Genomic DNA, 26,982 nt, shown 5'->3' with positions numbered 1-26,982 from the left:
TAACTCAACACTTAATATCTATTTCCAGTCAGCCCCTCTAAGATCCCTATAAACAAGGTAGAATATAACACTCACTCATGAATAAAACAATTTCTAAGAAAAGATAGCTAAACAAATAAGCCGAAAGTTTCATGATCTGAAAAATTAAACCTGAGTTTCAGGCAGAAAATTTTAAACTGCAGTATTTCTTCAGAACAAATGTCTCAATACTCTCTTGTCAGAAATCTCACATACACGCAAAGGAGAGCATAATTGTTTTCTTAGTATCAGTTTTGAAGTAGGTAATTTAAGTTGACAATGATGGCGCTCATTCATAAATTCATCCACACAGATTAAAAAAAAACTATAAGCTTATTGTATAGAATGTTAAACATATTTATTTTTATTTATCTTAATTTTATATTATATACCATTTTCTTTTCTAAACATACAATGGCTTCTCAGTGCGTAGATCTTAATTTGGGTCTTGGAGGTGGTGGGAGGCTTTTGTTGGATGTTTCAATAGGGTCTTATTTGTCTCACAAGGTTAGATGAAGACTATTTTCTCACTACACAACCTTTTTTTAATGCTCCAAAATGACTAACAAATCAACCCAGAGTCCTTTTAATGGAATAAAAAAACAAAACAAAAACATCTCACAATTCCTTCCTCAGTTAACTTAATCTGATAAGGTTCCACTTGGGTCACCTGGGGTATTTCAGGTTTTGGAGAATATCGTGCAAGCTATTTCCTTATGACTTTTAATTTTTATTCTGTCACTTGTCAGATAAAGCCATTTTCATTTCTAATTCTTTTTCCATTTTTGAAATAAAAGCATCAGTTTTAAGAGTAGTAATTGCAACATTTTGAAATATATTGTTAATTTTATTTTCATTTCCTTCGTTGTGTTTCGCCATACTACTTTTAATCAAGGTTTTAACAGTTGAGTAAGTACTCGAAGCTATGAATTAATTTTGAGGGATGCTTTGGTAGATATTTCATGACTACTAACATTTAATTTCTTCAATTCAGTATTTTTAAGACTTTTAATACTCTTGTTTAATTGTATTCTTGCAAGAAACTACAATCTAATTTCTATCTTTTTAAGTTTTAAATGGTATAAGGTACTTCCTTTTTTTGTAAATGAACTATAAAAATACAAATGAAGGTTTTAAATGTATTTGTATAATAGTTTGAGAATTCAATAATTAATTCTGCTATTTAATTATATTCCTATGACCATGAATCTCTTAAAAAAATTTTAAAAACCTATTTTTTTGCATTGTTTTTCTTTTACAAACTGATTTTTATCTTGAGTTTCTGTGATCTCAACTGAACTATTTTCTATTGCTAGTATCAGTAATAAATGGCTTTTCTAACTTCATATTAAGTCATAAGGTTGTCTGGAATTAATCTATCCTGTTTTCCCCTTACTTGTATTCTAGAATTTTCACAGTTTGAATACTTTTATCTTATTTGCTTGCTTCCTTTCATTACTTGAAAATATTCAAAAGCCAGTTATATCTAATGCTCCTTTCTGGACATATACGTAGTTGCCAAAAAAACATAGGGGAGCAGGTCTACTAGTTAAGTAGTGAGTAGCATGGAAAGCCAATTCCTAGTGAAACCTATGGGTGAGCTCAGGAAGAGCTGACCTTATTCTTGACTCATCTACTAGGTGTCAAGATTACAGCCATTGTTTCAGACTCTAGAGTTCAGGTCAAATCTGCTCGTTCATGGAAAGGTCATCTTCCAACCCTTGATTTTGGGGATATCCAAAACTCTTATAATCTTATAGGTTTTATTTTTCAGAAGGGACAAAAAACACTACATGTTAGTATTATTTTTAATTTCTTCTCATTTGAATGCACGTTTGGTTAATCTCCACAAATATATAATACAAATTAACATATCCTTAATTCTTGCATTTCAAAGTCTTATAAAACAACTTTTTAAAATAAGATGTATGGATAGTTTAACATTGAAGACTGGTAAATAGCTGTTTTACTCACTCACCAACATTCTCAAATTTCTCACAATGACTTACCAATCATTTTTATGGAATACTCCAGATTCATCCAATATTGGTATGTCTCATCTATTGCATGAGAATGTAATTATCAGCATCATAAATAAAAAAGCCTCTCTAAAATATAATGGTTGCACAAAGGTACTTCTCAAAGGGTACTTTACCTCTGAAGAATAAGGGTGTAAGAGAAATAAGACTGCTCTCAGAGAATTAAATAAACAGTGCATCAGAGCAGATTTAGTAAGAGAAAGCTATCAGATCATGAAGACTTGAGAAGAACTTGATAAAAGATATTAACATATTTAAATCAGTGGGGGAGAAGGGGAACACATGAGAACCATGAAAGGTTCTAATTTGAAATTGAATCATTAAAAAAGAAGAAAAAAGCAAATTTTGAAAATACCATCCACATGTTTAGGGTGACATTCATGCCAAAAAATGTCCATGATCTGATCATGGTGGCAAGAATATTCCTGTTGTGAAGATGGATACAGGCCATCAGGTTAGGCCAGATTAACCTGATGATGCTATTAAATGTTCAAGTCATATACCTTCTATTTTGATTCCAAGTACTCATAAAGCAAACTTCCGCATATTATATGGCTTCCTATTTACTAAACTTACAGGATCAGAACAATCTGGTCAAATGCTTCCTATACTTGGACCTCTTAGCACTTATACTTCTCATTATAAATCACAGATCACATTTAAAAATAGTTCCGATTCTGCATGAAAAAAATCACTGACACTTCTTAGTTGGCTGAGTATTTTCTTATGTGTAGTACCACTTACCACTGATAACGTAACTTTTCTTAAATTCAAATGCTTTTATGTTAATAACCGTAGAGGTCAAATATTTTAGAGTCTTAAAAATCTTACTAAAATGAGCTATTAAGGAATATATTTATGACTTAGTTTATTGTATCTCATCAACATCTAAAATTATCACTACATTATCCTATTTTCAAGACTGAAAACTACAAAATCAATTTAAAAACAGGTTTTTTAAAGCAGGTTCATTATAATGAATGAATGAACAGGTAATTCACATATGCATTATATAATCTTCATTGATGTTTTATATCATAAGGGTATGAATACCATCTATTTCTAAGCTATACTTTTGTAAATTAAAATATGTATTTTAGAAGAAATGTTAAAACCATAATTTGATAGACAACAATCAGTATACATCAAATTAAATGTAATCAAACTACATCATTTAGTTTAACAAAAAAAATATAGTTCAAGAGTATTTATGTAAAATTTAACTAAAAATATAGTCAGTATAAGCCACACTGTGAAAAAACTGCCAAATTATATTATTACAGTCTTGGGCTACATTACTATAAACATGTGTACAGGTCATAGGAGGTAATACTACCACTGTAATCTATAAAGCATAGATAATTCTAGAATTTTGAAGATCCAGCTTTTAAGAAAGCTATGCATAGACTAGCAGTTATCTAAGGACAGTGACCAACTAGAATCTGAAAAATTACATACTTCATTAAAACACACATATTTGGACTAAAGGAAGGAGAGATAAGGAATTCAAATATCTTAAGTGTTTTCATAAAGCAGTCTTGCTTTCTGTTATTCCAACGAAACATAAATAACGCACATAAGTTTCAGAGGCACTTAAGTTCAATTGGAAGAATAAGTTTAAGATGATTTGTAGCTAACAACAGAGCAAATAGTCTAGTTCATAATGCAGTCAATTTCTTACCACCAAAAACTGGATGATGGAGCGAAGATGATATAAAAAGGATTCCTCTAGGATGTATATATTTCTTCCCCATAATGTGGTCTAGAGCTTTGACTCTAAAGCTTTAATGCTTATGTGAATTACCTGGGATCTTGTTAAAATGCAAATTCTGATTTAGTTCCTCTAGGATGAAGCCTGAGATTCTGCATGCCTATGGTGCTGGCCAAGGGACCACACTTTAAATAGTACTTTAAAGGGCTTAGAGTACACTTTTATCAAATAATTTACTTTAAGAGTTACATGTAAGCTTTTTCAATTAATAAGCACATATACCACATGAAGAGAGAAAAATATAGTTGACAAGAATTCAAATGTTAGAGAGAAGTATATTTTTAAATTTAAAAAATTTATATAAAAGGCAAATAGAAACCACAATGCGTTTTCACTTTATACCAGTTAGAATAGCTACTAACAAAAAGGCAAGAAATAACAAGTGTTGACAAGAATGTGGAAAAGAGGGTAACCTCTTGTACTGTTGGTGGTAATGTAAATGGTTGCAGCCACTAAGTATGGAGGTTCCTCAAAAACTTAGAAATACCATATGACCCAGTAATTTCATTTCTGGGTATTCACCAAAGAAAACAAAATAAAAAAGATACATGTATTCCTGTATCTTTTTTATTCCTATAAATTACTGTAGCATTACTTATAATATTTGGAGCATATACTTGTAGTACAAGATATGGAAGCAACTTAAGCATCCATCAATAAATGAATGGATAAAGAGGAGTGGTATATATATATATATATGTGTGTGTGTGTGTGTATATATATATATATATATATATATATATATATATATATATATATATACATACATACATACATACAATGGAATATTACTCAGCCATACAAAAGAATGACATCTTGTTATTTGCAACTGTATTGTGAATGGACATACAGAATACTATGCTAAGTGAATTAAGTCAGAGAAAGACAAATACCATATGATTTCACTAATCAGTAGAATCTAAAAAATAAAACAAATGAGCACACACACATACATATAAAATAGACTCACAAATACAGACAACAAACTGGTGGTTGGCAGAAGGGAGGTTAGGAGGAGTTGGGGAAAGGGCAAAATAGGTAAAAGGATAAAAAGGTATAAACTTCCAATTATGTCATGGGGATGAAAAGGACAACTTGGGGAATATAGTTAATAATACTGTAGAATCTTTGTTTGGTGACAAATGGTTAACTACACTTACTGTGGTGAGCATTTCATAATGTATTTATTGTCAAATTTACTATGTGGTATACCTGAAACCAATATAATATTCTGTATCAACTATATTTCAATTTTAAAAAATCCTTATAAAGCCAAAGTTATACATTGAAATAACTTACTGTGGCTGGTAAAGGAAGAGATCAATAATGTTATCACGTCCTTTGGGGTGGTTGAAGAAAACAAACAGAGACCAGTGAATGAGCCATGTTCGCTGCTGAAGAGACTGGAGTGGAGAACTCACAGACTAAAAGGTTAAAAAAAAGTATACATAATAAATATTAATATATGATGAAGAGACAAGGGGAATAAACATTTCTGATCTCAGAATTTTTGTTATAAAAATGAGAACCTTTTAAGGCATGCACTAGGGTTCTTGTGAAGGCCTGTCCCCTTAGGTCCTCTATTCTCTGCATGATCCTCAAAGTTAGAAATTATTTCCATGTTCTCAAAGACAGATTTGAAAATGCCCACTAAGTCATTGTTTACAAAGAATGTAAATTAAACTTATTTCAGAACATTTTAAAAGCAAGGTCTGAATTAAGCACTCCATAGTAAATAGTTTTATTAGACACAAATGGTATGTTAAAACTAATCTTCTTTATAGGACTTTCAATAATAGGTGGCACTAACAATATTTTATCATTTTCACTAATACAGAAAAAAAGAGCACAGTAGGTGTAACAGAAATGAAAAACTGAGTTCTTTTCCTAAGAACCAAAAGAAGTTCGACAGCTTCCTTAAAGGAGTGAAACTAGTCAAATTCACCGTGATTTTGTCAGAGCAACAGAAGATAATCTGAACATATAAGGTTAATATCCCTTCATCCCTTTCTTTTGTTTTAATGTATTTTTTTCTTACAGAAAGTATGAAGGATACACAGAATTTGAAACAATCACTCTTGAACAAGTGTTAACTCACATTATTGTCTATGGTCTCTTTTAGCCGTGTAAGATCTTCCATGGCTGCATCCCAATTCTGCATTAAGATTTCAGAGGCTAGTTTTCCCCAGAGTGAACTCAAAGCATTTCTATCTGTTGCTGGAACCTGTTTAAGCAATCATAATTAATTACATTCATTAATTATAATAAATTACCTGGAGGAAAAAAGATAATATATATTTCATACCTTACATATCCATCTAGTCTACTAAAAGACCTATAGCTAAGTTATCTAAGTCCTTATTGGGTTGCACTGGTAAAACTGTTTCAAACCTCCACTTAACTTACTGAAATATACTTAAATCTCTGATCTTCAGTTTAAATCAGAAAATAAAGAGTAATTTAAAACTAATGTTTTAGAGTAACTCATTTCAGATAATTTATACATTAATCAAGCTTTAGGCACCTAAAACTTTGGAAACCAAGTTTGATTCAAAGGAAATTTGTTGTGAAAAATCACTAGAGTGAAGGTGTGAGAAATCAAAACTTGTGGGTCTCATTTACAACTCAGAGAAATTATTCCCAGAATGAGAAAAAAACGTCCAAATTATGACACAAATGGAAGGAGTTACAGAAAGAGAATGAGAAAAAAGCAGGTCTACTGGTTGCTAACAGTTAAAAATTATCAAAGGAATACATACCAATACAAGTTAAGGTTCTCATATAATCCTAAGAAAAACCCTATATGGTAAATAACACTGTTTATTGCCATTTTCAAGAGGAAGAACTGATGTACAGAGAGGGTAATTTGCCCCAAATTACACCTCTAACTGTGACCTCTATAAATTTTATATCAGTCTTCAATTACAAAGGAGTAGGACTGAAAGCCACTCAGTCGCTTGCCACTGGTGGAAGGGGACCACAAACCCAAAACACCTTTAGGAAGTAGGCTAATAGCCCGCATACCTGCCCCAGAGCCGCAGCCCATCCTGTTAACCCAGCAGCCCCTCCATCCCTGCAGGGCAGGCAGATGGGGGCCCCGCCCACAATGATCCCAGAAGAAGGCACTGCTCTGATGACAAAAGATGGGCTGAGGCAACCTGCCCGGTTGGGCGCAGTGAACTGAGGTAAAGCACTGCTGGCAGACAGACAGGGCAGCCATACCCATTGCCCACCAACAGCAACTGGGGCTCCACCACAAAGGAGAAACAGGAACTTGAGAGGAAATGGTCTTGAGATTCTGGACACCACAGGCTGTCTTCTTCATTAAAGCCATTACTTTAAGCATAGCAGATCTAATACAAAGGAAGAAACACAGAAACCCTGACAAAATGAGGAGGCAGAGGAATATGTTCCAAACAAAACTACAGGATAAGACACCAGAATATTGGAGATCACCAATATTCTTGATAAAGACTTCAAAGTAACAGTCATAAATATGCTCATGGATCTGCAGAACAGTATTGACGAACTCAGGGAGGACATCAACAAAGAGATACAAGAGCTGAAAAAGAGCCACTCAGAGCTGAAAAATACAGTAACTGACATAAAATATACGATGGAGGGAATGGAAAACAGACAGCTACAAAAAGAGGAGACAATCAGTGACATGGAAATTACAGAACAGGAATACAATGAAGCTGAGAAATAGAGAAAAAAGGATCTCTAGAAATGAAATACTGAGAAAAGCAATCCAGAGAAAGAAGAAAAAGGCTGAAGGTTTTATGCTCCCTGACTGCAAGCTACACTACAAAGCTATAGGAATCAAAACAGAATGATACTTGCACAAGCACATCAACAGAACAGAATAGAGAGCCAAGATATGAACCCATGCATATAAGGTCAATTAATATATGATAAAGGAGCCATGAATATACATGGAGAAAAGACAGCCTCTTCAATAACTGGTGTTGGGAAAACTGGACAACTACATGCAAGAGAATGAAACCAGATTACTGCCTAACTCCATACACAAAAGTAAACTCAAAATCAATTCAAAGACCTGAATGAAAGACATGAAACCATAAAACTCTTGGAAGAAAACACAGGCAAAAATCTCTTGAACATAAGCATGAGTAATTATTTCCCGGACACATCTCCTCATGCAAAGGAAATAATCAACAAGTGGGACTACATCAAACTAAGTATCTTCTGTACAGTAAAGGACACCACCAGCAGAACAAAAAGGCAACCTATAACATGGGAGAATATATTCATAAACAATTTATTGTGTAAGGGGTTAACATCAAAAATATATAAAGCACTCATACACATCAACACCAAAAAAACAAGTAACCCAATTAAAAAATGGGCAGAGGACCTGAACAGACATTTCTCCAAAGAAGAAATACAGATGGCCAATAGGCACATGAAAAGATGCCCCACAACGCTAATCATCATGGAGATGCAAATCAAAACCACAATGAGATATCACAACAGTCAGAATGGCCGCTTTCCAAAAGACAGAAATAACAAGTGTTGGTGAGGATGTGGAGAAATGGGAACCCTCCTACATTGTTGATGGGAATGTAAATTGGTGCAGCCACTATGGAAAGCAGAGATGGAGGTTCCTCAAAAAACCAGAACTAGAAATACCATATGACCTAGCAATTCCACTCCTGGAAATTTTCCTGAAGAAAACAAAATCTCTGATTCAAAAAGATATATGCACCCCTATGCTTATTGCTGCATTATTTACAATAGCCAAGACATGGTAGCAACCAAAGTGTCCATCAACAGATGAATGGATAAAGAAGTGGTACATATACACAATGGAAAATTATTCAGCCATAAAAAAGAAATCTTGCCATGCATGGATCTAGAGGGTATTAGTGGAATAAGCCAGGTGGCGAAAGACAAATACTGTATGATTTCAGTTATTTGTGGAATATAAAAAAAAAAGCAAAACAAAATGAATAAAATAGCGGTAGACTCACATTGAGAGTCTGGTGGCTATCAATGACTGGTGGTTACCATGGGGGAAAGGTTAGGGTGGGTGGATGAGAGTGAGGGGGATGAAGTGGCACAAAAATTCTCAATCATAATGTAACTTGGTCATGTGGATAGTAGTATAGCACAGAGAATACAGCCAATGATTCTGTAATACCTTATGTTGACAGATGGTAACCACAGTGGTTAGGCTTTAGTAATATGGGTAACTGCTGAACCAGTGTTGTATATCTGAAACCAATATAAGATTGTCTATCAACAAAACTTCAGTTAAAAAAAAAAAAGTACTAATAACAAAAATGAATAAAGGACTCTCAAAACAAGGCACTGGATGTAGACAGAATGATTCTGAACTAATCAGATGCACTAAAGGAACAGGAGGAAGTGAGGGCATTGGAGGAAAAATACATTTCTCCAACCGACGTAGAGATTTAAAATATATTTTTTCATTGAAGCACTTATGTGGCAGTGTAACTGTAAAGTACTATTACATATACTATAATTAAAAGCTAAATAAAATTGGATGGGCAGGACTGGAAATTCAACCAATACTTCCAGCTCTACCACTTACTATAAATAGCTGAAGCACCTGTGCTTTAGCTTCTTCATCTATAAAATGGGGATGGTAACAGAACCAACCTCAGTTGTTTTATGATTTACGTGACATACTACATATAAGATCATAAGATCATCTTACACATAATAGGAACTCAGGAACTATGAGTTATTATCAAAATGATAGTGAGAACAGAAACAATGATACCAAAGTACCCTGTCTGAACTATGGGGACAATACCCATACCTAATTCAGACTCTGCTTATACTGAGATTTTTCTTTTGATGGTAGTAATTGACCCAAATGTACTGAATAACATTTAGGAAACTCTAAGAGAAGACAAATAACAGAGATTAAAATTTGGAAGTTAAGTTTGAAACATAGCCATAAAACCACTGGTTATTATTATTACATGTACACAAAAACAAGCGTATATGGTTATTCATGAAGACTTTACTTGTAACAGACAAAAACTGGGAGTAATCCAAATGGTCATCAATAGTTGATAGGTAAGTTGCAGTAAGAACATATAGTGGAATACTACTCAGAAATAAAAAGAATGAAATTTCAATGCAAAAAGTAACACAGATGACTCTCAAAAACTTGCTGGTCATAATAAACCAGGCACAAGCTTACAAATATTCCACTTAGGTGAAACTGTAGAACAAACTATTTTGTAGAAATGGAAAGCAGATCAATGGATGAACCAGGGGTGAGGTCTGACTGCAAAGGAGCACAAATAGTCTTTCTGGGGTAACAAATATTCTTTATCTCGATCTGGTGGTAGTTGTACAGGTATATATATTTGTCTGAACTCACTGAAATGAAAAAACTGATTTATAAAAGTCCATGAAATCACTGTTCAAATTTTAAGGATAAAATGATCCTTGCAAAGATATCTTCATCAAATCTAAGATGTCATCAATTTTAAGATACACTCTTGTTTTATGTTCCCAAAACGAATTTAAGACACATCCTAATTTCACATCCCAATGTTAAAATGTGATAAACTATATATCTGAGAATCAATATGAAATAGGTATCTTTTTGCACTGACATCAAACAGGGTAAACAGGATACATAAGATAAAAAACTTTGGTCAGGATCCTAAAGCTTCCAAAAGTCATTATTTCTCAAGCTTTCTTGAGTCAAGGACAACTATCTTTAAATCAAATGGCATATACTTACAGATGAATTTTAAATTTAGTGAAAAACAAAAACAAAACAGAGACTACAAAAATACTATCACTAACAAATAATTAGATGTTCTGAATGGATTTATGAAAACAATCTTCAAATTGCAGTCCATTTAACTTAGTGAAACCTGTGGGTCTTGAGTGTCAGTGTTTTACTTCTATCAACACTATTAGATCTATTAAAATTTAACAAATTATCTACAGAATGAGAAGATGAGTCATGGACTGGGGGAAAACAGTTGCAAGAGATACAGCTGACAAAGGACTGTCATCCAAAATATACAAACAACTCCTAAAAATCTACATCTCAGCATCTTAAAATCCCTTTTACTTCAAAAAGGTACTGAATGAGAAGCAAAGTTTTATTTTGGAGCAAGACCAAAGGCCACAGAGAAGAAAGATTTTAACAAAATAATTAAAATACATGATTAATAACTTTTAAAACAAAAATGTTCAGAAATTCCTATCAAATCTGTTCTGCCACTTCATTTCAAATTAATGCATTGACTTAAAGCATAAATCAGAATTTCACAACCAAACAGAGTGCATCCAAACATCCTTACTGCATTTTTAAAAGCCAAGTCCTTTTAAAATAAAGGTGGATTTTAGGGTCACACAGCTTTAATTTATACAACACTGACCTATACAAGAGGTCATCTGGAGAGTCAAATTCTAATCTCAGATCATAGTTACAATGGTTCTTTCAAAGCTTATGTTTCCCTAACCATAGATTAAGAAAAATAACCAACCACCAGAAAATGAAAAAAAGCTATTGCAAAAAAATAAAGTTAAACTACTTGTAAGTCCAAATTTGACATTATTCACCCCAAATCCAAAACAGGATTTATATCTTTACTATGCACAAGATTTCAAACAAATACTTCATAGTATTAACTATCTAAATCAAAAGAAAAAAGAAGTAAAATAACTTAGCTTGGTTAGACTATCAACATAACAACAGGAAGTAACCAACTCCCACCTACCTCAAATATTTTATGGCACAAAATGGGACAAAAATTTTAAAATGCATGTACATAATTTCTAAGCACTATCCAATCACTGTATTTAGACTGCTCTTAATTAAAACATTAATTTCATGTTCAGATCATGGTATTTAATCACTTAACTAAATGCCATTTGAGTTCTAGCAAAAGATTAGACAGTTAAAAGGTTAAAACCAACCCAGAATTTTTTAAAGATAAGGAACAAACTTGATCTTTATATTTAAAAAAGGAAACATAAAAAACTCTGCAAACCCTTAAGAATATGCCTATCACTTGTACAAATTTCCAGACTAATCATAAGGCCATACTACATAAACACAATAATACTATTAAAACTAGAGTATACATGTTAGGATAAAAGCTTTTTGTAGCAGTGCAACAAGTTCTTTAATACCCAAAAGGTTCATGCGTACTACTCTGGCTCAAGTCCATGTCATTACAGTTGGCTCTTCATACTAACCTGCTTTCAAGGGCAGATATGCTAGAAGTTTCAATATCTGGATTTCCAGCAGTTACCTTAAGTTTCCATGTCTTAGCAAAACGGCACATTCACTCACTCAACCAGCAACAATAAATTTACTGTGCTAGAACTCTAACATGACACTAAATCTTCATTCTCAAAATTCACTCCCAGCATTAACAAATGATACGAATAACCACTCTTTTCATGTACCTGTAATTCTATCAGGCTTCTGATTTTACAATCCTGGTTTAAGCTGTTTACATTTTGAAAGTAATCAACTTTTGCTCTCCTAAATCCTTCATAATATTCAAAGTAAAACTGATGGAATTTTCTGATAAGCCACAACAAGTTTAGCATCACTGATTACCTTCAATGCACTTGCAAGCTAACCACAGCTAATCTGTAAATGAAGACTTCATTTGTGGATGAGAGCAAACAAAAAATAAATTTTTTCCAATCGAACTTGGAAATAAACTGAAAATCTTCATTTCTTTGAAGGAATGGTAATTTTTAAAAAATGAAATTGTTTAAGTACTTTTTTAAAGTACAGGAATTGCCTGAATTAATAACACGAATCTCTTACTTTCTCCCTTTGACATCTCAAGAAGGAAAACTTAAGTTCCTAGAAAACAACCAAAGATAGCATCCATAAGTCATTTCTTTCTGGCATGTGGGTCTAAAAGAGGTACTAGAAAATAGAGACAGAAGAAACAGACTCTTTAAAGGTTGGAAGACAAAAAGTCCATGTCTTATGAAGTCATTTCCAACTTCTAGGATTAACTACAGAAATCAGAGACTTAGGTACCCGCTTGCAAACTCAAAGTTGGTACCAAATTTTAATTTCTCAAATGAGAGGGTGGTTAAAACAAGGGCATTATAATAACTCTAGAAGGCATTTATTAATAAAATTACTTAACCTGAAGGCATAATGAGAAACAAATCTGTCAATCTGAAGGTCTTTTTTTTTTTTTTGGTTTCACAGTTCACATTCCCTAACTAGCGATCTAGGAAGTTATCAAATAGACAAATGAAGAAAGCAAACAGGATACTTTACGATTAAGAATTTGCTCCAGTAGTGCCACTTAAACTCAACTATTCCCTTACATAATGAAAAACGATTGAGCTTTATATTCTAATAGTTGAGGACCGAAATAAATGGAAAGTTACACTGAGGCCTAAAATCTTTCAATAGTGTTGGAATTCCACAGTTGTTTAGAATATGTTCAAAGAGCATGTATAGAAAATATTGAAGTGCTCAATAAACATTTATCAAGCACCTACAATGTACCACTCACTGTGCTGTATAGTAATATCGTAACAAACATCTTACATGATAAAATTCTGCTATTGCTAAAACCATACAATTACACATAAAATAACAAATTAGTTTTAATTTTTGGATTTCAAGGACAGTGAATCTCTCTCCAAATACTGAGGCCCTGATATAATTTTCTGTTTCTATTTGGTCTTTTTAGGGAAAGTTTATTTTTTTCTCCTTTTGCCAACAATTGCTGAAAACTTAATGGACAGATCCAAATCTTAAAGCCATGTTTGGAGGAACCAAGGGGAATCCTACAAAAGAGAGGACAAAGAAAAAAAAATTACTTACCAACACTCTAAAGAAGTAAAGATATTCTGCAGCTCCAGAATAATTCCCACATTCATACTGGAATTTTGCATATCTGTACAGTGTATCTAGATATTCCTGCCTAAACTAAAAACAAAACAAAACAAAACCCAAATTTTATATGTCCCTAGAAGTCAATTCTTTCAAAAATCAATTCAATCTCTCATCCCAAAATCTGCCCCCAAAACAAAACAGAACAGTATGATCAGAATACACTTGACACTTAAAATATACATTAGGAATTGGTAGATTTAACATTCATAATTCTGGCCTCAAAGAGTTATGAATTATAACACTACTTTGTTGCAATACAAACATGAATTGCACCTGAAGGTCCAATGCATATTTCTCTTAGCTAGTAACTGAACTTAGACAACTACCAAGCATATGCATCCTTGTAAAGTTTTGCATTTCTGTACAAATAATATGACCAATAAACTTCAGTTCTCTGTGAAAAACGGCCCCCAAATTACACCAACTTTTAGAGTTAGTGAGGCAAAAAAAAGCAAAAGTGAAGAAATCTAAGAGAAAGTCTCCAAACTAGAACATTAATAAATCCACTAAACATTCCATATAGAAAACAGAGTAATGCGCACAGTGGTCCATATGCCTCGTTATAGTAATTGTTCAATGAGATAAAAACTTTAATGTAAGTTAAAATATTATGACTCTTTAACACAAGGGAAAGGAGATTGGGAGATTAGCAGGAAAGCTTATAATAACATTCTTTTATTTGGGGACTTATGAAGGGCTTGATAATGTCAAGGCTACTGTTTTCTACAAGGCAGCCCAAGTATGTAATTGTATTGCTCAAAGCATTTCTAATTCATATTTAGTTCTGTCTTTACTTACTTCAGAAATAGAAAATGCTAACTATTCTGCAAAAAGTAAGTCAAAAGTTTTGAGAATTTCTGCTATTTAAGTACGTATGAGCATTATTATTTTCCTATCAGCACCAATTTTTAAAAACCAAAGTTTAAAAAATGTATCAGGTATTATATTTAATAAATTAATCTGGAAATTATATTCTTGTCAAGCCATGAACCTATCTATACAACACTATTCTTTAGTTTGCCTTATTACACCATAAAAACTTAAAGTAATTTTTATAACATGACTTACACCATGCTTGTCTGCCAGGTAGTCAAACAGCATTCTACCATCCCTAATAATAAAAAACAAAAATTATTTTTTTGGCCACAGAAAACAAAATAGACATATCCAACATCTACCTTATTATTCACATAAAAGCATTTAAGTATCTTAATACTTAAACACTAAAAATAAAATTAAGACTTCCTGAATGAAATAAACAAAAGATAACATGTTTTGAACATAAGGAATAGGACCTCAAGGAATATGGCAAATTTCAAAATTTTACTTCTGGATTACTTTAGCCCTAAGTGAAAATCATGCATCATCTAACATAAGGACTTGAAAAGTTTTTTAGGTAATCAAACCAGAATATTCTGACTATATTTATAATGAGGTCAGTAGTCCACTTAGATGGTAACCTATTGAGAATGGTGTTTACTCTCTTGAGATTACATTTCCAATAAGTAAGAGTCTTATTACAGAATAGAGATATATAAACATGTATTTAAAATATTTAAGTTTTGTCCTCCTCCACAATGTTAATATTTTCACAAGGACAGTGATTTGGCAAATTATAAGATTAATAAATCATAACTAACTTACATATCTATGTTACACACCCTATATAATTATTCTTCAAACCAAAGCATCAAATAACCCAATCTAACTTACATTAAATTATCTTTGCTTAACTTGAGATGCTAGCAGGTTGGTAAAAGACAACTTGAAAGACATGAAGGAAAAGTGACAGATGGGCACAGGTGCCCACTTTCTGGACATTTTCCTAAAACATTTTCTAATGCTTACCACAAAAGGGGATGTTATGGTATATGTTTGGGAGCACAATTTTACTTGAAGATTTAATGTGGAGGGGATATATCACCACTGCAATTAACATGGGTAAATTATAAATACTGAATATGAAACATGCATGAAATTTTTAACATAAAAATATTTTCTTAAATCTTAATGCCTGCTGTGGATCACAGTGAGTTAACTTTGTGTAACACTCCTTACACCTGTCAGGTATTTATCCTCTGGCTGACTGGGTACTTCTGGGAAAGGAGAAGTACAATATTGTATGTTCAATGAAATCTTAAAATGAGAATTAGTGAGGAGAGGTTATAGTAGTTTATTTACGAGTTTTAACATACAATTTCATCCTTTCATTTACCTCTAATTCGGTACCTATTAAGCTACAAGGAGTCTTCTCTTTATAATATTCAAAGAATAAGTATATATTCGTCTTATTCATACCCTTGACCCATTTCTTTCTAGTGTTCAAGTGACTAAATTTGTAATTTAAAGCCTAAATTTTCTATTGTACCCTGACATCTGATTATGTCAGCTGTCCCTTTGTGAGCACTTACATGTGACTTGAAAGTCTGTAATTACTATTATATCTAAGTGCATACAAGTAGTTTAGTGTAATATATATACAAAAGACAACTATGTAACTATATACATACACACACACACACACACACACACACTTTTTTAAAATTTAAACTTAATTGCCCTTTTAAAGGTTCTAGCTCCAAATACAGCCACGCTGAGGTACCGGGGGTACATATATGGCAGCTTTGTTAAGATACAGCCATCTCCAAGTGTGTGTGTGTCTATGTGTGTGTGTATATATATGCAGTACAATATGGTATAGTAGAGTGTGGTATATTATAGTGTGGTGTAATAATGATATAGTATTTGTTGCTTCTCTAAAAAAAATATGGTAACTTCCCCAAATCACAAATAAAATCTTAGAGCTACTTTCTCTAAATATTTGGTTTGAGCATGTAAGAACTAAAGATGTAACATGGCAAAATCATCTGCAATTCCTCTAGTAAATTATTGGTAGCTAAGATTTACCACATGGCAATATTCAATTTTAGTAGAAAATTTTATTTTTAAATATTTCTAAAAACTCAAAGGGCTTCAATTAGTGATATATATTACCAGAGTGAGGCAACATACTTTCTTTGGAAACCAAACAATAAGTCTATTTCTAGTTAAGGGGAAGTTAGGAATAAAATAACCTTTTCAGTTCTACACTACCCTCCTTGGACTGGGCATCAAGGTTGGAAGGATATGAAAGAATGCAGCAAAGTGATGAAGTGAGCTCAGGTTTCCCCTACAGGGAGCAACCCATGTGGTCTAGGTATTGCCCAGACACAGGGTTTCTCACCCTCAGTACTACTGACACTTGGTTTGGATAATTCTTTACTGGGGGCAAAGGCAACTGCCTGATGTGCTTTAAGATGTTTAGCAGCTTTCTTGGCCCCTCCTCACTAGGTGACAGTAGCACCCTTCCAGTGTTATGACCAAAAATGTCACTAGACATTGACAAATGTTCCCTGGGAAGGGGGTGTGGGAGGGGTGGACCTACTGCAACATAATCGGATTTGAGTTAACTGGTAAAGAAGTTCAAACAAAATTTAGTATCAACATTTATTATAAAGGAATTTTTTATAATGAAGATAATTTAAATAATAAAGATAAATGAAAATAAGCAAATAGATAAAATGATCATTTAAACCATGAACTTTTATGATGGGATACTAGATAAAGCTTTAATTAACATTTGTATTAATCCATAAAAGTGAATTTTTAGACTTCAAATAAAGGACAGGTTACCTGGTTGACTGCATTTGCCTTGTAGTTTCTGGATCTTCAAACATTTTCACAATTGGTTCAGTTTCTGCCTGAAGCTGTTTCAGTTGTGCAACAACTGTGGTTCTTTTTTCTCTCAAAGCTTATTAAAAATGCAAAGAAGTACTATAATGTTAAACAATACTGTTCACTGTGAGGATGTCTCTGGAAATTTTTCAATTTATTTAAATTGTGCACATATTTATTTACCCCCCAACCAATATATTCACAAGCCAGGAGCCACCAAGAGAACTTCCCAAGATCCAATTTTTTCTTTCTAGCACTGCAAAGGCAAAAAAGGGAAGAGGGAATCCTCTTCTTACACTTAAGGGAAACTGGGAAATATACTGATACAGCCTGGGATTGGGGGGGTGTTGGGGGTGGCTGTTGAGAAAACAATTATCTAATTCTACATTTCAGAGACTTCATTACCAGTGTTTTTTGTTCTCTTTGAATTTTCTCAGACAAATATTATCCTAGAGTTTCTGAGTAGTGGCTCAGATATATTATTATTGGAGATTTTCAATTAGGTTGAACGGAATTTAGATCTAGTCAATAATCTCTCTTTTCACTAAAAATCTAGTTCTATAATCTCTCAAACCCAATTCTATAGTTTCTTTACTGCATCATGAAAAGTGAGAGAAACCTGCACATAACCTACCCTGCTAGCATGTTTTAAAGTTTTACTAAGAAACAGCTTACTTTGTCATCACAAACTAAATTTAAAGAGAGATTGTTTTTGCAGGAAACTAACATAAGTCAAAAAGGTGATTATGTTTAATGTTATAATTTCTACAAGATATATATATATATATTTTTGCAAGTTGAAAGGGGAAAGCATGAACGCAGTTCCCAACTACCACAAATTATACAGTTGATTTTCCCACACTTGGGAAAATCTCCAGGGTCAGCACACCTGGAGTGTAATGGATGCACCTCTTGGGAAAACCACTTTCATGTTCACGGTTTTCTCCCCTGCCAGGTCAGTATTCTGTGTTATACATTAATAAGTATATACTAGAGCAGTGTTTCTCAAACACAGAAGGAGATCTGTGATTAAATTTTAAGAAATACCAATTAAGACAAAGTAAAATTTATTATTTCTCTACTGAAAGAGTTCTTAGAAACTTTAAAAATACTGCATACATAAAGGAACATAAAATAAATGATAAAACTTATGGGACCTCTTTTTTTTTTTTTTTTAAAGGAACATCTATTAGCAGAAAACAAGAATTTGGAAGACTTAATACCATAGTACTTTTACAATTTGATTGCTGGACCTCAGTCAACAGTTTTTTATTAAACAGATCTGGGGTACAGCCCAAGATTTGCATTCCGAGGTGAACTGATGATGGTGGTCGTGGACCACACTTGAGCATCATGTCTATAACCAAACATTTCAAGGTAAAAATCTCCAAGGCACATAGGATGCTAAATGGAAAACTTAGCACACTAAAAAACAGCAATAGTCTCAGGTAATTCTAAGGAAACAATCTGACTCTTAAGTACAACTTTGATTATACATGCTGTGACCATATTTTAAAGTAGTGTCACACCTTTTATGGTGAGAAAATAATACACTTTAGAAGACCTGCAACCTTCATATTACCTTCTACCTGAAGAACTTTAAAATCAAATAATTATGAAGACTTTGGTTAAAGCTCTTTCCTAAATCACAAGATTTTAACACATGTCCTCAGTTCACAAGCTTCAGTTCTAATGACAAAACTTACCATGAGGAATATCATCAGAATAAAGGTTTTTGTATACATCCATAGCAAAGTCTACCATGTTGGTATCACTAAGAAGATCCAATTTCCCTTGTAATAATTCTTTTTCATTATATATCTGCAAGAGAAAATTACTTTCTAATGAATATACTGGTTCCCCTCAATAAATGACTAATCTAAGATTAGTTTACCTGAAAATATACTTCTTGAAATACTACTTTTTAAATAAAATATTACACACTATTAATTCACTGTCTTATAAGAAAAAAAGGCAATCAACCTACAGAGAAAAGAGTATTTTATTTACCTAATAATTTAAAAATGAAGGCAGTTACACACTACAAAGCCATTTCCACCTACTTAAGATTTATATTATTTTTTGTGCCCCTACAAGCCATCTAACATCCTGTTCAAACAAGTGCATAAACAACCACATCAACTCCACTGGGAAGCACATATAGTTGTCTCCTCATCCAGGTAAGTAGGAATCAACTCTTAAATTTCTTACCTTCTTAGTATCTCCTACATCCACATAATGTTTACTTATCTTTCCTGAGGTGGCCTCTCCTTTACTCCCCATGCATTTTTTTCACTTAATGGTCACAATCCTTTATAATGCTTTCCCATCCACACCACTTAAACAAAACTAGCACCCATTGTCTAAGTCAACCTTGTCATATCAAATCCAAGTAACATAATTTAACCCATAGTACAAGGACCCAAATACATAAGCAAACTCACATACATGTTAAGTGTAATGGGCAATATTTAATGGTTCTAAACAATAGGATTCAGGGAGAGAAATCAAAAAAAAATTTTAAACAAATAGTCAAGATAAAGCTTGCAAAAGAAATTTTTTTTGTGCTAAATATAAATCTGCCAAGGAAGAAAAATGCAGGGAGATTCCACATTTCACTGCACATAAAAAGATAAGATGAAGGTGCACAAATGCACAGCCATGAGATCAAAACCGAATCTTCCAAACTACATAAAGAACTCCTACAAAATAGTGAAAGAGAGAGAATCCAATTCAAAAGAGCTGAAAGATTTTAATGAGTATTTCAGAAGAGTATTAAATGGCCAACAAACACCCAAAAAGATTATCAATCTCGCTAATCATAAAGGAAACGCAAATTAAAACCACACTAAAAACTAAAATTACTGACAATACCAGTGTTGGTACAGATGAAGAGTAACCTGAACACTAACTTTGCTGGTGGAAGTAGAACCACTTCGGAAAATTGTTATCTCCTAAGTGTAAATATACCCCCTTCTAACCCAGCAATTCTGCTCCAAAGTACCCAAAGGGGCATATATACTCAAAGGACATTTCCAAGAATGTTCATAGTAGCACTATTTTTAACAGCCAAGTTTACCAATGATAGAATGGATAAATAAACTGATTTATTCATACAATGGATTAACACTCAGCACTGATAATCAATCAATTACTGACATTCTAACAACTTGGATGACTTACAATGTTGAATGAACAAAATCATACAAAGTTGTACATGGTGGTGAATGCTTAATTCCATTTACATAAAATAAAAAACAGGCAAAACTATTCTAATATCAGATAAATGTTTGCCTTTGGGAGGTATGATGACTAAGAGGGGTCAGAAAGGAAGGTTTTTTAGGTATTTGTGATGTTTTATTTATTGATCTGGATGGTCACACAAATGTGCTCACTTTTAAAAAAACATATTTGTGCACTTCTCTGTATGAATGCTATACTTAATAAAAAGTTTACTTTAAAAAATTGAAGCTTCCTGTCCGTGTGCCCAGAAATCTTGATGTTAGGTTAAAAATATCCTTTTTCTAGTGTGCCACTTCTTGCCACTCCATTAATAGCTTTTATTTTGTATTGTTTTTCTCAACAGTAAATTCAAAGCATTGCTCCTCCGCCATCAGAGGTTACTGACCTCTTAAATCTATATCTGCTTATATCACCCTCGCTAAATTCTGCCTCCATAAGCACACTTATTCCGTAATGGACAGACAGTAAATACTTCAGATTTTGTGAGCCAACAAGCAAAAATCAAGAATACAATATGTAAGTGCTTCAGAGAGAAACAAATTTCCACAATTTTTTTCTTTTCAAGTAAGAAACATGGTAATAATGCAATACAATTTTTTGTAATACAAATCCAGCGAGAAGAATGAATTATTTTTGGACAGGAACTATTTCACTTAATTGGGGTACAAAGTTAATGTTCTATAATTTAAAGTGTTTGCAAATGTTCATCTGTTCGACACTGTTAGCTTGCAGACCATACAAAACAGTCAGAGAGGGCTGCATCTGATTCAAAGGCCAGAGTTTGCCAACATCTGGCCTTATCAAACTCTTGAACAAGCTATTTTTTTAAACATTAAAAATCTTTTGATATCTCTTTTGCTGTCATCCTCCACAAATCCACCATCCACGCTGATGATTTTTTTAAAAATTCAAGCCTTAACAAGTACCTCAACATAAAAAAGGCCATATATGACAAACCCACAGCTAACATCATACTTAACAGCGAGAAGCTGAAAGCTTTTCCTCTAAGATAGGGAACAAGACAGGGATCCCACTCTCCCCACTGTTATTCAACATAGTACTGGAGGTCCTAGCCACGGCAATCAAACAATACAAAGAAATACAAGATATCCACATTGGTAAAGAAGAAGTCAAACTGTCACTTTGCAGATGACATGATACTGTTCAAACAAAACCCTAAAGACTCCACTTCAAAACTACTAGAACTGATACCTGAATTCAGCAAAGTTGCAGGATACAAAATTAATACACAGAAATCTGTTGCTTTCCTATACACTTAACGCTGAACTAGCAGAAAGAGAAATCAGGAAAACAATTCCATTCACAACTGCATCAAAAAGAATAAAATACCTAGGAATAAACCTAACCAAGGAAGTGAAAGACCTATACCCTGAAAACTACAAGACACTCTTAAGAGAAATTAAAGAGGACACTAACAAATGGAAACTCATCCCATGCTCTTGGCTAGGAAGAATTACTATTGTCAAAATGGCCATCCTGCCTAAGGCAATCTACAGATTCAACGCAATCCCTATCAAAATACCAACAGCACTCTTCAACGAACGGGAACAAATAGTTTTAAAATTCATATGGAATCACAAAAGACCCCTAATAGCCAAAGCAATCCTGAGAAGGAAGAATAAAGCTGGGGGGATCTTGCTTCCCAACTTCAAGCTCTACTACAAAGCCACAGTAATCAAGACAATTTGGTACTGGCACAAGAACAGACCCACAGACCAGTGGAACAGAATAGAGAGTCCAGATATTAATCCAAACATATACGGTCAATTAATATATGATAAAGGAGCCATGGACATACAATGCGGAAATGACAGCCTCTTCAACAGCTGGTGTTGGCAAAACTGGAGAGCTACATGTAAGAGAATGAAACTGGATCATTGTCTAACCCCATACACAAAAGTAAATTTGAAATGGCTCAAAGACCTGAATGTAAGTCATGAAACCATAAAACTCTTAGAAAAAAACATAGGCAAAAATCTCTTGGACATAGACATGAGCGACCTCTTCATGAACATATCTCCTCAGGCAAGGGAAACAAAAGCAAAAATGAACAAGTGGGACTATATCAAGCTGAAAAGCTCTGTACAGCAAAGGATACCACCAATAGAACAAAAAGGCATCCTACAGTATGACAGATCCGATAAAGGGTTGACAAGCAAAATAAAGAGCTCACGCACCTCAACAAACAAAAAGCAAATAATCCAGTTAAAAAATGGGCAGAGGAGCTGAACAGACAGTTCTCCAAAGAAATTCAGATGGCCAACAGACACGTGAAAAGATGGCTCCACATCGCTAGTCATCAGAGAAATGCAAATTAAAACCACAATGAGATATCACCTCACACCAGTAAGGATGGCCACCATCCAAAAGACAAACAACAAGAAATGTTGGCGAGGTTGTGGAGAAAGGGGAACCCTCCTACACTGCTGGTAGGAATGTAAATTAGTTCAACCACTGTGGAAAGCAGCATAGGTTCCTCAAAAAACTCAAAATAGAAATACCGTTTGACCCAGGAATTCCATTTCTAGGAATTTACCGTAAGAATGCAGCAGCCCAGTTTGAAAAAGAGATATGCATCCCTAGGTTTATCGCAGCACTATTTACAATAGCCAAGAAATGGAAGAAACCTAAGTTGTCCATCAGTAGATGAATGGATAAAGAAGATGTGGTACATATACATAATGGAACATTATTCAGCCATAAGAAGAAAACAAATCCTACAATTTGCAACAACATGGATGGAGCTAGAGGGTGTTATGCTCAGTGAAATAAGCCAGGCGGAAAAAGACAAGTATCAAATGATTTCACTCATCTGTGGAGTATAAGAATAAAGAAAAAAAACTGAAGGAACAAAACAGCAGCAGAATCACAGAACCCAAGAATGAACTAACAGTTACCAAAGGGAAAGGGACTGGGGAGGATGGGTGGGGAGGGAGGGATAAGGGGGAATAAAAAGGGGGGCATTACTATTAGCAGACATAATGTAGAGGGGGGCACTGGGAGGGTTGTACAACACAGAGAAGACAAGTAGTGGTTCTATAGCATCTTACTATGCTGATGGACAGTGACTGTAATGGGATATGTGAGGGGGACTTGGTGATGGGGTGAGTCTAGTAAACATAATGTTCCTCATGAAATTGTAGATTAATGATACCAAAAAAAAAATTTTTTTTTAATTCAAGACTTAAAATTCCTTTAGCCCACAAATTAGCAACAAATTGTTACCATTTTCTCCAACCAAGTACAATTCAATGTCACTCTCTAGCTCTGCAAAAAATCATCTATTTTCTATGTTCTGGCTAAGGAAAACCATAGTGTTTTAAACTAGACAATGTTATTCAATCACATCTGTGCTTTTCTCTGATCAGTAATCCTTTTCATTAAATAACATTTATCTGCGACCCTTTCTCCAAACATTTCTACACTTCCTCTGCTCCTCTCATTCTAATAATGACCACCAGTAAGTCTAAAGATGTATGACTTCCAATCTCATCTGGGTCCCCCACACAAGCCAGTCCTCATACTTGACTCCATCAGTTTCCTCAGCCACAATTTCCAGTCTTTATCTCACTCCTCAAAACCCAAAATGCTTGCCTCTCCACCTAACAGAAAATACTTAGGAGTACACTTTGTTCCAGAAGGCAAAGTGTTTTTATATGTATTATCTCATGAAGTTTTTTCAACACTCCCATAACGTTCGTGATAGGCTCAACATTTTATGCATGAGAAAAGGATTATTTAAGAAAGAAACTGCTCTTAAGTGCACAGATGTATTGACAGAGCCAGGGTTCTAATCCAGAACCCAGGCTCCAAAACACTATTTGGCCTTTCTACTTCACGTGAGATTGAAGAATATGAGAATAAGGCACAAATATGTATTCACTGAGTCACTTATTAAATAAGCATTAAAAGCCTTTATGCCAGATTGCTTTATGTGATAAAAACACAGCAGAGAACAAAGTTCCTGTTCTCATAGAAGTTACATTCTCCAACATACTATGAAGATATCAAATAGTTACCCTCACATATCATGATCAGTGGCTGTATCCCAACCATCTGGCCTTCAAAACTCAAAGTTTCTTCTCCTCTAAGTTCTTTCTGCCCAAATAGAATCTCCTCAGTTTTGATAGCACTCTGCCAATACGTCTCTGTTATGACTTGTTTTTTATTTATTTTAGTTATAATTTTAAACCTTTATCCCCTCTGAATGATGGGTAAGTTTTTTAGTGGTGACATGTCTGGGTTTTATCTTGGACTTAACACAATTCCATGGTAGTCCTATACTTAGTAGTTGCTAAATAAATACTCCCCATCTGTATTCTCTTGGTGTATTACAGCCATCTTACCAACATTCTCTTAAAGGAGGCAGGTACTGGATAGCTATCTTCCACTAATATTATCAGCTGTTGTTGATAGTTTTGGTCTTGTACTATGAAAAACTAATTTACACTTACAGATTCCTCCCTTTTATCTGCCTGCCTTGAAAAACAAACGTGTGAAGAACATACTACAAAATTATTAAGTTTGGCTAGTTTAGAAGCATTTCCACCAGTAGCTGGCAAAGGATTTCAAAATATAGTATTCTATTCCTTGATCTTCGGTGAGTTATTCTCACTTATTCAGGAAAGGTAACAGAAGACAGACTGAACTGTTTTATTCAAGCTGTGAAGTGTTAAGTATATCCGACATGAAAAAAAAAAAAATCAAGGCAAGAACACATCCTCTCATAATAAAACTTTTTGTGGCAAGACATCCTTGGACATTTATTGAAAATGAACTTTGCTGTTCCCTTACATCAAGAACCTTAGTTATCTATGTGTTTACAAAGGATCATAACAATTTAAGGCTTAAGTCTGTCTGATGAATCGTTAACTACAAGGAACATTTTGAAATGTTATCAGAACAATTTGATGTTTATTTGTAGGGCATTTTTTTATTACTGTTGAGACACATAAAATCTATTCCCCACGTAGACTTATGTTGTAATCTGCTTCCAGATACAGAATTCATTTTTTTCTGATCGATGGTCTAATCCCTTCATCATATTACTTTATTATAATTATTAAAATGCATCAACGCCCTTTAAACTCAAGGTATAACTAAGACAAATATTTCAAAACTTTCAGAGTTCAGATGTTTTAAAATGAACCACAAATTCGTTCTAGATATCTCGAATAGCTAAGTTAACGTTAACGATCAATTCAAATCACTCGAAGTCTGCATAAAAACTAGAAAACAACTTTTAGGTTAAAAATTGTCGAGTTTTGTTGGGGGAAGGGCCCTGTCCCCATCCGATAAAATATGCTACGCTTGTAGGTAGTGGCTACTTATCAAAAAATTAGGAAAACTCAATTAAAAACCCCCACAAGCGTAGGAAATTCAACTGCTAGACATTTCGTGTAAGTGTAAGAAAATAATTCCAAACGACTCGGCAAGCAGAAACAAAGGCAAGCACAACCTTTCCACAGCTCCCTAAAGGAAAATCAGAATCTCTAACGCAATTTGCTTTCAGAAGCCGGCCTCAAGTAAGGCCCAGGCGTTTCTAAATGGAACGGCGAATCGTCAACTTCCGAGAGGAAGCCCCGGACGTCCCTCGGCACTGGAAGCAGGGGCCTCTTTCTCGCTTGCGTCTCCTACGGTCTCTTCGCTCCTCCTCACAGACCAGGACCGCGGTGCTAATTAACTGGGACGACGCTAAACCCCCAGCAGGTCCTGACTGTCCAGCCGGAAACACACTTGCGGCCGCCTCACACGTGTGCCAGGCTCGGGCCACCGCCACCGCCTCTGGGCCAGGCCCCTCATCTCACGCGCTCCCACGGCCTCCCCGCGCTCAGAGACCCCCTCACCTCCTTTACGGAGAGAAACTCAAGCAACGGAAAGACGAGATGTCGATCCAAGAAGTGCGCGATGCGAGTAGTCAAGTCGTATTCCGCCATCTTGCCAAGGAAGGGGAGTCTATTCACTAAAACTTTATAGATAGCGCCGACAAACGAACAGACAGGCCCTACACTGCGCGTGTGCAGTGGTTTGACAAGCCAAGGAAGGGGCGAGGTTTAGCCTAGAGGCCCCACCCCACCACGCCCCGAGAATAATGGCGCATGCGCACAGGTTTTTCCTTTCCCCGGGTAACTCTGGGACTGGGCGGAGCGACGCGCACAATTTCTTCTGTTTGCCGTTTTGTTGCGCTTCCTGCAAATCGTTCGGCTAATAAATACTGAAATCTCAATTTCGTGTCGATTGCGCTGAGATCTGGCAGAGGACAAGATGTT

General features: G+C 34.4%; 1 protein-coding gene and 1 non-coding gene across 2 annotated transcripts in view; both read right to left on the bottom strand.

Moving 5' to 3' along the window:
• EIF3E (eukaryotic translation initiation factor 3 subunit E) overlaps window positions 1-26,715 on the bottom strand; it is a 44,572-nt gene extending 17,857 nt beyond the window's left edge. Inside the window, exons 1-7 of the mRNA XM_036876289.2 lie at window positions 26,560-26,715; window positions 19,156-19,270; window positions 17,408-17,525; window positions 14,804-14,846; window positions 13,664-13,768; window positions 5,927-6,052; window positions 5,128-5,252 (exon numbers count right to left, since the gene is read on the bottom strand). Of these exons, the coding sequence (XP_036732184.1) occupies window positions 5,128-5,252; window positions 5,927-6,052; window positions 13,664-13,768; window positions 14,804-14,846; window positions 17,408-17,525; window positions 19,156-19,270; window positions 26,560-26,649 (722 nt within the window). The 5' untranslated portion in view covers window positions 26,650-26,715. The remainder of the gene's footprint in view (window positions 1-5,127; window positions 5,253-5,926; window positions 6,053-13,663; window positions 13,769-14,803; window positions 14,847-17,407; window positions 17,526-19,155; window positions 19,271-26,559) is intronic.
• LOC118907650 (U1 spliceosomal RNA) lies at window positions 18,251-18,412 on the bottom strand. The gene has a single exon (XR_005022902.1). It is a non-coding gene; the product is annotated as a U1 spliceosomal RNA (small nuclear RNA).
• Window positions 26,716-26,982: the final 267 nt, after the last annotated feature.

Source organism: Manis pentadactyla, chromosome 3 (assembly GCF_030020395.1).
Source record: "Manis pentadactyla isolate mManPen7 chromosome 3, mManPen7.hap1, whole genome shotgun sequence".
NCBI classification, from domain to species: domain Eukaryota; kingdom Metazoa; phylum Chordata; class Mammalia; order Pholidota; family Manidae; genus Manis; species Manis pentadactyla.
Note: the sequence above shows the minus strand (reverse complement) of the source record. Positions and strands in the feature narration are given on the sequence as shown.